This window comes from Halichoerus grypus, chromosome 10, assembly GCF_964656455.1.
Source record: "Halichoerus grypus chromosome 10, mHalGry1.hap1.1, whole genome shotgun sequence".
Lineage (NCBI taxonomy): Eukaryota > Metazoa > Chordata > Mammalia > Carnivora > Phocidae > Halichoerus > Halichoerus grypus.
In genome coordinates this window covers 20,011,532-20,023,857 of record NC_135721.1, presented here as the reverse complement: position 1 = coordinate 20,023,857, position 12,326 = coordinate 20,011,532, and the positions used below count along the sequence as shown (strand labels likewise).

The following is a 12,326-nucleotide window of genomic DNA, read 5'->3' as shown; positions in this document are numbered from 1 at the left end:
CGCGGCAACCCCGCTTCGCGCACACTCGCCCGGGGTGAGCAGCCCCAGGCGTTTCCCCTGCAGCCCGTACACGGCACTGCCGCGGCCCCGGCGGTGAAGGCAGGTGGGCCCTTTCGAGCTCGCCCCTCCTTCTAGACCCGGCCCCTGCGGAGGCTCGAAATCTGCCACTGGGCGGGGGGTGGAGAGCGTCGCTCGGGCGTGAATCTACTCAGCGTAGAGATCGAGCAGAATTAGGCGAGATAAAAAGTCAGACTGTCAGCTCTTCCCGCCGCCTTGCCCAGACCTCATCCTCCGGCCGTCGGCAGAGCACCCCCCCCCCCCCCCCCCCGTCCCCGCAGCCTGCGGCTTGAGCAGCTGCTAAGGGGCTGCCCCCGCCCCACCTGCCTCTGCAGGGGACCATTAGCTGCCGGGAGCGGAGGCTCCGGTTGCCGAGAACACGCTGGGCTCAGAGCTGCCAGCCGGAGCAGCGACCGTGGAGTTCACCGGGATGCTTTTTGACCTTGGAGTTCACCGGGATGCTTTTTGACCTTGGAGTTCACCGGGATGCTTTTTGACCTTTCAAGGTTGGTGAAGCTCCGCAGTTGCATACAGTTCTGTTATTAAACGTTTCCGTCCTGAGTATGGTTTCTCATCTTGTAATTCGGAGGAGAAAAGGGACAGTAGCAAGGTCGTTTTTTTAGTGACTGTAACACTGTGACAGTTTTAAAAGTTTTAGAAAAACAAAGATGGTTACAACTCTCACGTTTTGTTTTTTGCATATTGTTTTGTTTTTTATTTTTGTGTAGCTATAATGATATTTTCTGCACTTAAAAATGCATATTTTTTATTGAAATATAGTTGAAGTATAGGGTTACATTCGTTTCGGGTATAAACACAGTGATTTGACATCTCTATACGTTCCGCAGGCTCATACAGGGTGGCTGTCTTCTGTCACCATGCAACCCCATTACAGTATGGTTGGCTGTATTCCCTACGCTCTAGTTTTCATCCTCGTGACCTCCTCATTACATGACTGGAAGCCTGTTCCTCCCACTCCCCTTCACCCATTTTGCCCATCCTCCACCCCCACCCCCTTGGCAATCACCAGTTTGTTCTATTTATGGGTCTGTTTCTGCTCCACCCCCCCCCACTGCCATTTGTTTGTTTAGTTGTTTCATTTTTTAGAGTACACATAGAAGTGAAATCATGTGGCATTTGTCTTTCTCTGACTTATTTCACTTAGCATAATACCCTTTAGGCCCATCTATGTTGGCAAGATCTCATTCTTTTTTATGGCTGAGTAATACTCCATTGTATGTGTATACCGCATCTTCTTTGTTCATCTATCGATAGACACTTAAGTTGCTACCATATTTTGGCTAATGTAAGTAATGCTGCAAATAGGGTGCATATATCTTTTCAAATTAGTGTTTTTCTTTCCTTTTGGCATTATTGGATCATATGATATTTCTATTTTTAACTTTTTGAGGAACCTCCGCACTGTTTTCCACAGTGGCTGCACCACTTTATATTCCCACCGACAGTGCACGAGGGTTCCTTTTAAAAATCAGATTTTTTTTTTTTTAGTGTTGAGCTGTGTAAATTCTTTATATATTTTGGATATTAATCCCTTATTGGACATATCATTGCAAATATCTTCTCCCATTCAGTAGGTTGTCATTTTGTTTTGTTGATGGTTTCCTTTGCTGTGCAAAAGCATTTTACTTTGGTGTAGTCCCAATAGTTTGTTTTTGCTTTTGTTTCCCTTGCCCGAGGAGACATATCTAGAAAAATGTTGCTAAGGCAGCTATCAGAGAGATTAGTGCCTATGTTTTATTAATAACGTATATTATTTAATAAGTATTACCCTAAGTTTCTTTTTTTTAAGATTTTATTTATTTATTTGACAGAAAGAGCGAGAGCACCAGCAGGGGGAGGGGCAGAGGGAGAAGGAGAAGCAGACTTCCCAATGAGCAGGGAGCCCAATGTGGGGCTCAATCCGAGGACCCTGAGATCATGACCTGGGCTGAAGGCAGATGCTTAACTGACTGAGCCACCCAGGCACTCCTTGCCCTAAGTTTCTATACAATCCTTATGGTAGGTTTTTTTTTTTTTTAAGATTTTATTTGTTTATTTATCTATTTGAGAGCATGTATGTGTGTGTAGGGGGGGGAGTGAGGAGCAGAGGGGGAGAGAGAGGAAGAGGGAAAGAACCCCAAGTGGACTCTGAGCTGAGCACGGAGCCCCATGTGGGGCTTGATTTAAGGACTCTGAGATCATGACCTGAACCAAAACCGAGAGTCAAAGGTTTAACTGGCTGAACCACCCAGGGACCCCTCTTTATAGTAGCTTGAAAGGCTGCCTAATCCACTGAGTTGATGTGTATCACAGATGACATATCACTTCCTTACTTGTTGCATATCTAGGTTTTTGCAGAAGTCATTTAGTTGAAGAAGGTGCCAGAGAATGCAGTACTCGCCAGGGGGGTGGTAAGGGGGGCCACAGTGAAGGTTCTGGTATCCACTGCCATGTGAAGCCATTGGGTACCATGGGATGGGGTTGTAATAGGACAGAAACAAACCACTCACCTACTTTGTCAGAGACTAGCCCTGGTTCTGTGTATGTCAACTCATGCTTCATCTTAAAAAGAAAAAGAAAAAAACCCAAACCCAAAAAACTCATGTTAGAAAAAAATGTTGAGGTCTGTGTCATTTTTAGTACTGCAGGAACCCCATGGTGTCCTATCAGGGTCCAAAAGCCAGAGCCCACTGGTCAGCACACGGTAGAACTTCTATTAGGTTCCAGGACTAGCATGGCTGCAGCTGGGGTTTGTGAAGTGGGTAGTATACACACTTAGGAATAGAAACAGGACTCACCTTGGGGAGGGGAACCACAAGTAGAGATTCTTAGCACACACACACACACCCCCATACCATGAAGAACCGGAGGTCTGGGCTGAGGCCCAGGAATTAGCATTTCGACAAGTATGCTGATTATCCTGATACGATGATCAACGGGATGGGAGACATACAACCTCTGGACATAGCTTAGGACTTGTGGTCAAGACTGCTTTCCTGACGCAGTAGCTGGGCCCTACCACGTACTCTGCCCACTTCTCAGGGAACGGGGCGTCTGCTTGGCTCCTCCACCCTCCCAGGTTCTGGCTGGGCCCAACTCCTGGCTCATGGGCTTCCACGACACCGGCCGCTTGAATGTGGGGCGCAACCGTCCTCATCCTGCCTGGCTGTCGGACACTCCCGGGTGACTCCTTGAAGAGACACTCACCAGTCCTCATGCTCTCCTATCCCCTCCACACCTCCTGCCCGGTACCGACGGGCCTTCTCCTCCCGTCTGCTGCCAGGCCCGCGCCACCTCCTCCCCACCCTGGTCCTCCTCCCCTCAGCCGGCACATCCACCTGCCTCGGAAAGAATCACCCTCCGGTCAGAAAGCCAAACAGACTTCCCGGGAGCTACTATGAATGCTGTGCTTGGCAGCCGCCGAGGCTCCAGCTCCCGTTTCTCAGCTTTTCTGAAAAAACAGCAGGGTGTCTCACCCTTCAACCTGTGGGTCTTTCATGATCACCTCCAAAATGACGCCTTCTCACGCCTCCTGGCGCCCTGGTCAGTGCTCTGATCTGGGACCTTATGACGTCTACCCGGTGGCCTCCTGCTCGCCGCAGCCATCAGCTCGTTACCATTTACAAGCAGATGAACATGAGGCCAAATAGGTACAGTTAGTGTTGGAGTCAGTCAGTCAAACCAAATAAATGTGATATATTTAATGGCGCCTTCTAATTATTCTGCTATATGGTACTTCATCATGAGTAACAGCCGTAAACGGGAGTCACACTGCTGTATGGCTGATGACTCAGACATGGGTTTGTAAATTCGCCCTGACCTCTGCTCATAAACCAACCAAGTAGGAACGGCCATGCAACTGCAATGGGCCGGCCTCACCACCAGAAGGCAAAGGTGCGGGGTTTCTGCCTCTCTTTCTGGTAGCTTGAAGCTTCTGGGCGAAGGTGCTAGAGAACAGTGGGTTTCTAGGCTCCTGGAGTCCCAAAGTGGGTGGGGGCGGTGAAGGAAGCCACCAAGGTGGGAAAAGAAGGAAGGCGACATTAACTGATAGTTTCGGGCGCGCTGGGTTCTGTGTTAGTCACTTCCACACACCTATCTTACTTAATCCTTTTAGCCGCCGATTGACAGAGGAGCAAACAGAATCAGGGGGACAGAACACCCTGCCCCAGACAACGGAGCTAACTCCAGTGGAGCGCAGATCGAAGCAGAGGCTGTCTTGACGCCCAAGCCTGGGCTTTAGGGCACAAATCAGACCAGCAAGGGAAGGCTAGCGTGCCTCATCAGAACCGGGCTTCGTTTGTAGGAATGACCAGCTCTGTTCTTACCACCTGGGCTCCGACCACAGCCGTCTGTGAGCTTCAGGCTTCTGCCTCCAGAAACGGTGCTTCGGAAGCCTGGCAGGCTCCTTCCTTCCCGAAATTCAAATACTCAAGTGTCCTTCTAGGGTCAGGCCTCGAATCCTAAAAGATGGACCAGACACCCTAGTCTAGGGCTCTAGAAATGGGGGTGTGAGCAACTGCCAAACCAGCGACTCTGCCCAGGCCAGGCTGGTCGGCTTGTACCGAGCTCGCACATGTCCAGCACCACCCATTTTGTCAAAGTTGCACTGGTCTATTTTTATGCAGTTATGTATCTCATTTTGAAGAACACACCGTGGACAATTCCACTTCTGGGTACATGCACAGAAGAACTGAAAACAGGGACTGAAGAGGTATTTGTCCACCAAAGTTCCCAGCAGCATTATTCACAGTAGCCCATTGTTGGAATCGACCCACGTGTCCACTCACTGAGGAATGAATAAACAAAACGCGTATCCATACAATGCAATATTTTTTTAAAGGTTTTATTTATTTACTTAGAGAGAGAGCACAGAGGCAGAGCGAGAAGCAGACTCCCCGCTGAGCAGGGAGCCCGATGCAGAGCTCCATCCCAGGACCCTGGGATCATGACCTGAGCCGAGGGCAGACGCCTAACCGACTGAGCCACCCAGGTGCCCCCATGCAATATAATATTATTCAGCCTTAAAAAGGACAGAAGTCCTGGCACATGCTATAACGTAGATGAACCTTGAAAACATTATGCTAAGTGAAATAGGCCAGTCACAAAAAGACAAATATTGTATGGTTTCCCCAATAGGAGATACCTAGAGTAATCAAATTCCTAGAGACAGAAAGTAGAACAGTGGTTACCAGGCACGGGGGTGGAGGAAAAAATGGAAAATTGGTGTCTAATGGGGACAGTTTCAGTTGGGGATGTTGGAAAGGTTCTGGAAATGGATGGTGACGATGACTGCACAACAATGTAAATTATTGAATGCCACAGAACTGTACTCTTTACAATGGCTAAAATGGCAAATTTAATGTTATGTACAATTTACCATAATTTTAAAAATTGTGTTAAACACCTCCCTGAAAATCTCAGCCCTAATTTGCCGGTGACCTGTCCCTGAAAGGAGCCTCATCTCCCACCGATCACAGCCAACGGAGCGCCGCTCTGGGCACCCGGGAAATCCCTGCTGTCTGGCATGGCAGCAAGGGGACCCCAGGAAAGGCTGGCTCTCTCGACCATGTCCTTGAAAGCTCCTGAGATCCCCTCACGCCCCAGCCTCCCATCAGACTGTGTCAGCCCTGAGCCTGGATAATCAGCGTGAGGGGCTGCTTCTGCCGAGGCAGCCAGCCTTGTGGGAGGAAAGCAAGTGCCAGCTAGCTGCACTTCTCATTCAAGCTCCAACTCAGCAGGGACCTTCGTGTTGCTTGGAAATCCCAGGCTTTCCAGCTCAAGTGCCGTCAGCAGCTCGTTTTTTTCCACCATGACTCTTCCAAATTCTTTTTTTTGTTAAGCTTTCCATTTTTCAACATCCCCATCACGCTGGCAGCAAAATCTCTCCGTTTCTCCTTCACTCACTTCATTATGTTCTCCTCCCTTTCTGTTTTGCTTGGAGCTGATGCCCCAGGAGAACGAGGGCCTTCCACGGCCCCCCTGGTTCCCTATTTCAACTCAACAGCAATGATTTTAGATATTGCGGTTCTGAATAAGGTTTGCCTGAAAGAAGTTGCTGTCATTTAAAAAAAGTTTCTTCTTCTTCATCATCTTCACCTTCTCTTTCTCCTTTTTTTTTTTTTTAAAGATTTTATTTATTTATTTGAGAGAGAGTGAGAGAGAGCATGAGAGGGGAGAGGGTCAGAGGGAAAAGCAGACTCCCCGCTCAGTGGGGAGCATGATGTGGGACTTGATCCTGGGACTCGATCCTGGGACTCAATCCTGGGACTCCAGGATCACGACCTGAGCTGAAGGCAGTTGCTTAACCAACTGAGCCACCCAGGTGCCCATTCTCTTTCTCCTTCTTTTTTAAATTTCTTTCGACAGCATTGCCTTGGAGGCTCAGGTATCTCTCTTCTGCTGCAGCTGACTCCACTACGGCCCCATCCATCCTCTCTTCTCCAGGGCAGTGATGCTCATGGTCCTTTTATCACCATCTTCTTACCTACAAGCATGCTCAAAGGTGTACACCCCCCAAAAACACATTCCCTTGACCCTGCACCCTATTCAGGGGGTCACCTAACCCTCTTCTCCTTACAACCAAACTTAATGAAAAAGTTGTCAGAGTCTGTCCCCACTTTGTGATGGTGCTTTCAGCTTCTTACAGCCTGGCTTCCGGTGCCCCCCCCAATGCTTACCTGGGACCCTCCCCCCCGCCCCCGCCCCCGGGCTGGCCTTGCCTGCTCATCACAGTCGCCACTTTCCATCCCAGCCCGGGGACCCTGCTCTCCTCTGCGCCCTCTGTCCCACCACTTTCTCCGTCATTTGCCTCTTCTCCTCTGCCGCCTACAGATGGGCTCATGAGGTTCTGCCATCAGCCCTGACATCTCGCCCTCCCCCGCTGCAGCCTTTGAAGGGCTAGCTCTCAAATGCAGCCCTGACTTGCTCTAGCAAGCCTCTTGTTGGACTCACTGCATCCTGAGCGAAGCCCCTCCCTTTCACCTCCTGCTCCAGCCCATTCTTCCCAGTTTCCTGTCCCCATTGTCAGCATCCCCAGCGCTCTGTCTCCTGGGCTTGAAGCCCTGGACTTATCTAGGGCTCCTTCCTCCCGCCGGACACCAGTCAGTCACCAAGCCCCATCGGTTCTGCCTCTGCAGCCCTCCTCACGTCTTCTCCTTTCGGCTGCTGACACCCCATCCCCATCCAGCTCTCTTTGCCCCTCCCTGGTACGGCTGCTCCTTCCTGTCTTCCTGGCTCTGACTGTCCCCAAGGTCCTGTTGCTGTGCACTCTGCGTTATTCTAAAGCATGACCCCCCCTCCTGGCTCCAATCCCCCTTCGCACCAAATCTCTGGCTGCCCTCACTCCGTGGGCTCGGGCCCAGCCTCACTGGACCGCTCACAGCTGTCCAGGTGCCCCAGGGCCTTCCCCCACCTCTGCCTTTTCGCCTTCCACCGGCTCCTCAGCCTGAACACCTCCCCAGGGGTCATCTCCGCCAAAACCCATCCTTTAAGGCCCGGAGCAAGGGACCCTTCTGGCTGGACATGATCTCTTCCTCCTCCTGACTTTGGTAGCAGTGGTTTGCCCCACTGTTAAATATTCTGCCTTGCAGCCCACACCTCCCTGTCTCTCTGTCTCTCCGTCTCTGTGTCTCTCTCCCTTCTCCCCCCCCTCCCCGCCGCACCCCAGGCTGGGACGCAAGCTCCTTGCAGTAACAACCCTGTCTTAGTCATCTTTGTATCCTCTTGGGTGTCTTATGCAAAGTAGATGCTCAAAAATGGGGTTACTTTAACAAGAAGATGATCTTAACTTCAGATGGGGGGCTGGTGAGGTGATGTCACTTCCGTCAGTGTCTCTCTGGTTTCCAGCAGCAAAACGCCTTGGTCAGGTCACCCCTCGGGCCGTGTGGTTCCCTTTTCAGGGCTCCTGCCAGAACCCTCTTGGCAAAAAGTGGGGCACCTCAGGGTCTCTCACGATTGCCTTGTTATACTTCCTTCCTGAGTCACCCTCTTGGATGGAGCTACAGAGGGCCTGAATAACCCTCTCCTAGCTTAGGGACTCAGGGTCGGCCCCTCTGGGTCACCGGCGGGTCTTCTGGATGCTTCCAGGACAGGCCTGGGCCTGTGTCAGGGCTCCTACAGCTTGGAGGGCCTCAGGGCACCCCCAGAGCGTGTGTGGTGGGCTTTCCTGTTCTCTTGCTCCCATAGGAACACCCGAGTAGTCACCAGAGTGAAGAGCAGAGATAATTTCTTTTTTTTAAGATTTTATTTATTTGGGGCACCTGGGTGGCTCAGCCTTTAAACGTCTGCCTTCGGCTCAGGTCATGATCTCAGGGCCCTGGGATCGAGCCCCGCATCGGGCTCCCTGCTCCTCGGGAAGCCTGCTTCTCCCTCTCCCACTCCCCCTGCTTGTGTTCCCTCTCTCGCTGTGTCTCTCTCTGTCAAATAAATAAATAAAATCTTTAAAAAAAAAGATTTGATTTATTTATTTGAGAGAGAGGGGGAGGGTCAGAGGGAGAAGCAGACTCCCTGCTGAGCAGGGAGCCTGATGCAGGACTTCATCCTGGGACTCCAGGATCATGACCTGAGTGGAAGGCAGTTGCTTAACCAACTGAGCCACCCAAGCTCCAATAACGGCGTTTGTTTTTTTTTTTTATAGATTTTTAAAAAGATTTTATTTATTTATTTGACAGAGACACAGTGAGAGAGGGAACACAAGCAGGGGGAGTGGGAGAGGGAGAAGCAGGCTTCCCGCTGAGCAGGGAGCCCGATGCGGGGCTCGATCCCAGGACCCTGGGATCATGACCTGAGCCGAAGGCAGACGCTTAACGACTGAGCCACCCAGGCGCCCAATAACAGCGTTTTAAAACACTTTACTATAAAGGCAACCTATAAGAAATAAGAAAAACTTTCACCATGATCTCAGCTCTTTTATACAACTATTTTCATATTTGCATGTTTCTTTCTGCTGTGTCCATGTGCAGTCTATTTTTATACGGTTGCTGTAACACGTTATATATATATATGTAGCCTTTTCCACTAATTGTGAAATCACAAACACTCTCCTGTGATTTTACACCTTTCATAATAGTTCTTTTTTTTTTTTTTTTTTTTAAAGATTTTATTTATTTATTTGAGAGAGGATGAGAGGAGAGAGAGAGCACATGAGAGGGGGGAGGGTCAGAGGGAGAAGCAGACCTCCCGCTGAGCAGGGAGCCCGATGTGGGACTCGATCCCGGGACTCCAGGATCATGACCTGAGCCGAAGGCAGTCGCTTAACCAACTGAGCCACCCAGGCGCCCTCATAATAGTTCTTGTAATGGCTATAGAATATTGCCCACACAATAATTTATTTATCCTTTTTATTAGATATTTAGATTGTTTTTTATTTTTTTTCCATTGGAGTTGATGCATATAACTTTTATAGTATGTTTAATTATTTCCTTGGGATAAATTCCCAAGAATGGGATGACAAAAGTCAAAGTCTAACATTTTTATGACTCTCGATTCTTATTCCTGTATTGGATTCCAAAAGCACTGTACCGACCTACAGATCATAGTATTTTAGTGCTACCACAGTCCATGTTACTGCTAATGCCTACTCAGATTCAACAATATTTGACTGCTTATTTTTTTTAAAAATGTACTTATTAGACAGAGAGATCGTGTGCCTGTGAGCCGGGGGAGGGGCAGAGGGAGACAGAGAGGATCCCAAGCGGACTCCCAACTGAGTGCAGAGCCCGACGCAGGGGCTCGATCCCAGGACCCTGAGATCACTACCTGAGCGGAAATCAAGAGTCGGATGCTCAACTGACTGAGCCACCCAGGTGCCCCTTAACTGCTTATTATATGGGAGTACTTACATATTTATATATACATTAAAATATCTTCCTAGGGGCTCCTGGGTGGCTCAGTCGTTAAGCGTCTGCCTTCTGCTCAGGTCATGATCCCAGGGTCCTGGGATCGAGTCCCACATCGGGCTCCCTGCTCAGCGGGAAGCCTGCTTCTCCCTCTCCCACTTCCTCTGCTTGTGTTCCTGCTCTCGCTATCTCTCTCTCTGTCAAATAAATAAATAAAATCTTAAAAAAAAGAAAAAAGAAAATATCTCCCTAGAACCTTGGGCTTTCAGAGTTGGAGGACACCTGCTCATTTTACAAAGGAAGCACGAAACCCAGAGAAATTACGTTCAGCGTTCAGCGTTGCATGGTTGGAAAACAATAGCACATGTATGGTAACCCTTGATTCTCTGGTCCTGGAGCCCTCCACACTCTCTGCCACGCCCAACTGGTACAGTCTGGGTGTTTGTTTCTTTCCTGTTAATGCACAGCAGAGAAGTGACAGTACGTGTTTGCCCTCTGGCCATGGCCACCCACAGAATCTCTTGCACCGCGTATGTTTGGATAGTAGAAGCGGGAAAGCTCCAGACCTTTAAGGCCCCACAGCCAAGCCAAGACCTCTGATGCATAATGAAAGACTGACTGGGGCTGCTTCTAAAAGAGGGCTTCTTTACTCCTTCTGGGGGTGGTTCTGGCCGACTGGCGTATTAAGCAAGAAGTAGCCTGTAACTCCCTGTCCTTCCCCTTCCCCTTTGCCCCCGCTTATACTCCTACCTTGCCTCGCCAGGAATAACCTTTCTCCAGCCTTCTATGTGCTCACCCTCTCTGATCTTTAAGTACTAGCTCCTCCAAGAAGGCTTTTAAAAATCTTCCTGTGTATCAGTTATCTATTACTGCCTAAAAAAAACCATCCTGAAACTTTTTACTCAAACTATTTTTTTTTAAAGATTTTATTTATTTGACAGAGAGAGGCACAGCGAGAGAGGGAATACAAGCAGGGGAAGTGGGAGAGGGAGAAGCAGGCTTCCCGCGGAGCAGGAAGCCCGATGCTGGGCTCGATCCCAGGACCCTGGGATCATGACCTGAGCCGAAGGCAGACGCTTAACTGACTGAGCCACCCGGGTGCCCCACAAACTAACAAGTATTTATAATTTCCCATCATTCTGTGGATTGACTGAGTGGTTTCAATGGTGGTTTCGCCTGAAAACACTCATTCAACAAGGGTGGGAGGGCTGATGGTCAAGATCTCTGGCAGTTGTTGGCTCACCCCCGGGGCACCTCAATTCCCCTTCCTGTGGCCTCTCCTCCACCAGTGGGCCCAATAGGCTTACATGGCAGGTGCGGGCGATGTTCTAAGGTGCACGTGCTTGTCAAGCCTCTGGTCTGGCATTGTCCCATTGGCCAAAGCAAGTCACAAGGACCACACTCAGAGTCTATGGGAGAGGGAGACACACACGGTGGGTATACTGGGACGGTTCCTCGAACAAATGGCTCACATCCCTCCCACGTGCAACATCCCCTCATTGCTCCTGGTGCCCTCACGCCTCATCTAATCACACCCCAGGCTCACAGTGCAGGGCCTCCTGATCAGATCAGACCCTGGTGCACGCAAGCCTCCTCAGGGGCAGTGCCTCTGTCCTTCCTCTTGGTCCAAGGACTGTGAGTTTAAAAGAAACCATCTCCTCTTCTCCAAACACCCAACACACAATGGTGAGAGGGGGCAGGATGACTTCCATAAATACTCACATTCAAAGCGGGAGCAGCGGGAGCCGCGGGAGACACACAGCCACTGGGCAATTCTAAAAAGAGCAGGATCTGGGTTGTCAGGGCTCTCTACTTTGGAGGTAAGCGTGCTTCTGCCCTAGGGCCCTGCGAGCTCCCTGGGACTGACTCCTCTGTCCATTGTTCTCTGTGCCTCTTAGCTTTGCCCTCTGGGCTTTTGTTCCACCTTCTGAGATACTCTTCCCGGTCAGGAAGAATTGTGTCTGCTCCTGAGGACCTCTCAGCCTGCTTTCTGCACTTAGAACTCTCCCTGTCCAACGACCCCCCCTGAAAGAGTGTCAGAAAAGAGTCTACTTGGTTAGACAAAAGCCATTCCTGCAATTAATTTAGAGATGGTTCTCCCTTCGTTTTGGGCAGCATGTTGGAGAGCTACGGGGCTATGACCTTATGATTCTTGGAAGCTCCTTTTCTGGAGAGGGCTAATGGCCACCACCTTGTATCTTTCTGAGGTCTTTTTTTTTTTTTAAAGATTTTATTTATTTGACAGAGAGAGACAGTGAGAGAGGGAACACAAGCAGGGGGAGTGGGAGAGGGAGAAGCAGGCTTCCCTTGGAGCAGGGAGCCCAATGAGGGGCTCGATCCCAGGACCCTGGGATCATGACCTGAGCCGAAGGCAGACACTTAACCAACTGAGCCACCCAGGTGCCCCTCTTTCTGAGGTCTTTTTTTTTTTTT

General features: G+C 49.9%; 1 protein-coding gene across 12 annotated transcripts in view; it reads left to right on the top strand.

The window, feature by feature from the left end:
* The first annotated feature begins 376 nt into the window (after positions 1-376).
* DTNB (dystrobrevin beta) overlaps positions 377-12,326 on the top strand; it is a 256,744-nt gene continuing 244,794 nt past the window's right edge. For 6 of the 12 annotated variants that reach the window (XM_078056068.1, XM_078056065.1, XM_078056060.1 and 3 more), the window contains exon 1: positions 378-563. In XM_078056068.1, coding sequence (XP_077912194.1) covers positions 544-563 — 20 coding nt within the window. In that variant the 5' untranslated portion in view covers positions 378-543. Of the gene's footprint in view, positions 564-12,326 lie in introns of all 12 variants that reach the window. The other 6 variants (XR_013441625.1, XM_078056067.1, XM_078056062.1 and 3 more) reach the window with 3 other exon arrangements.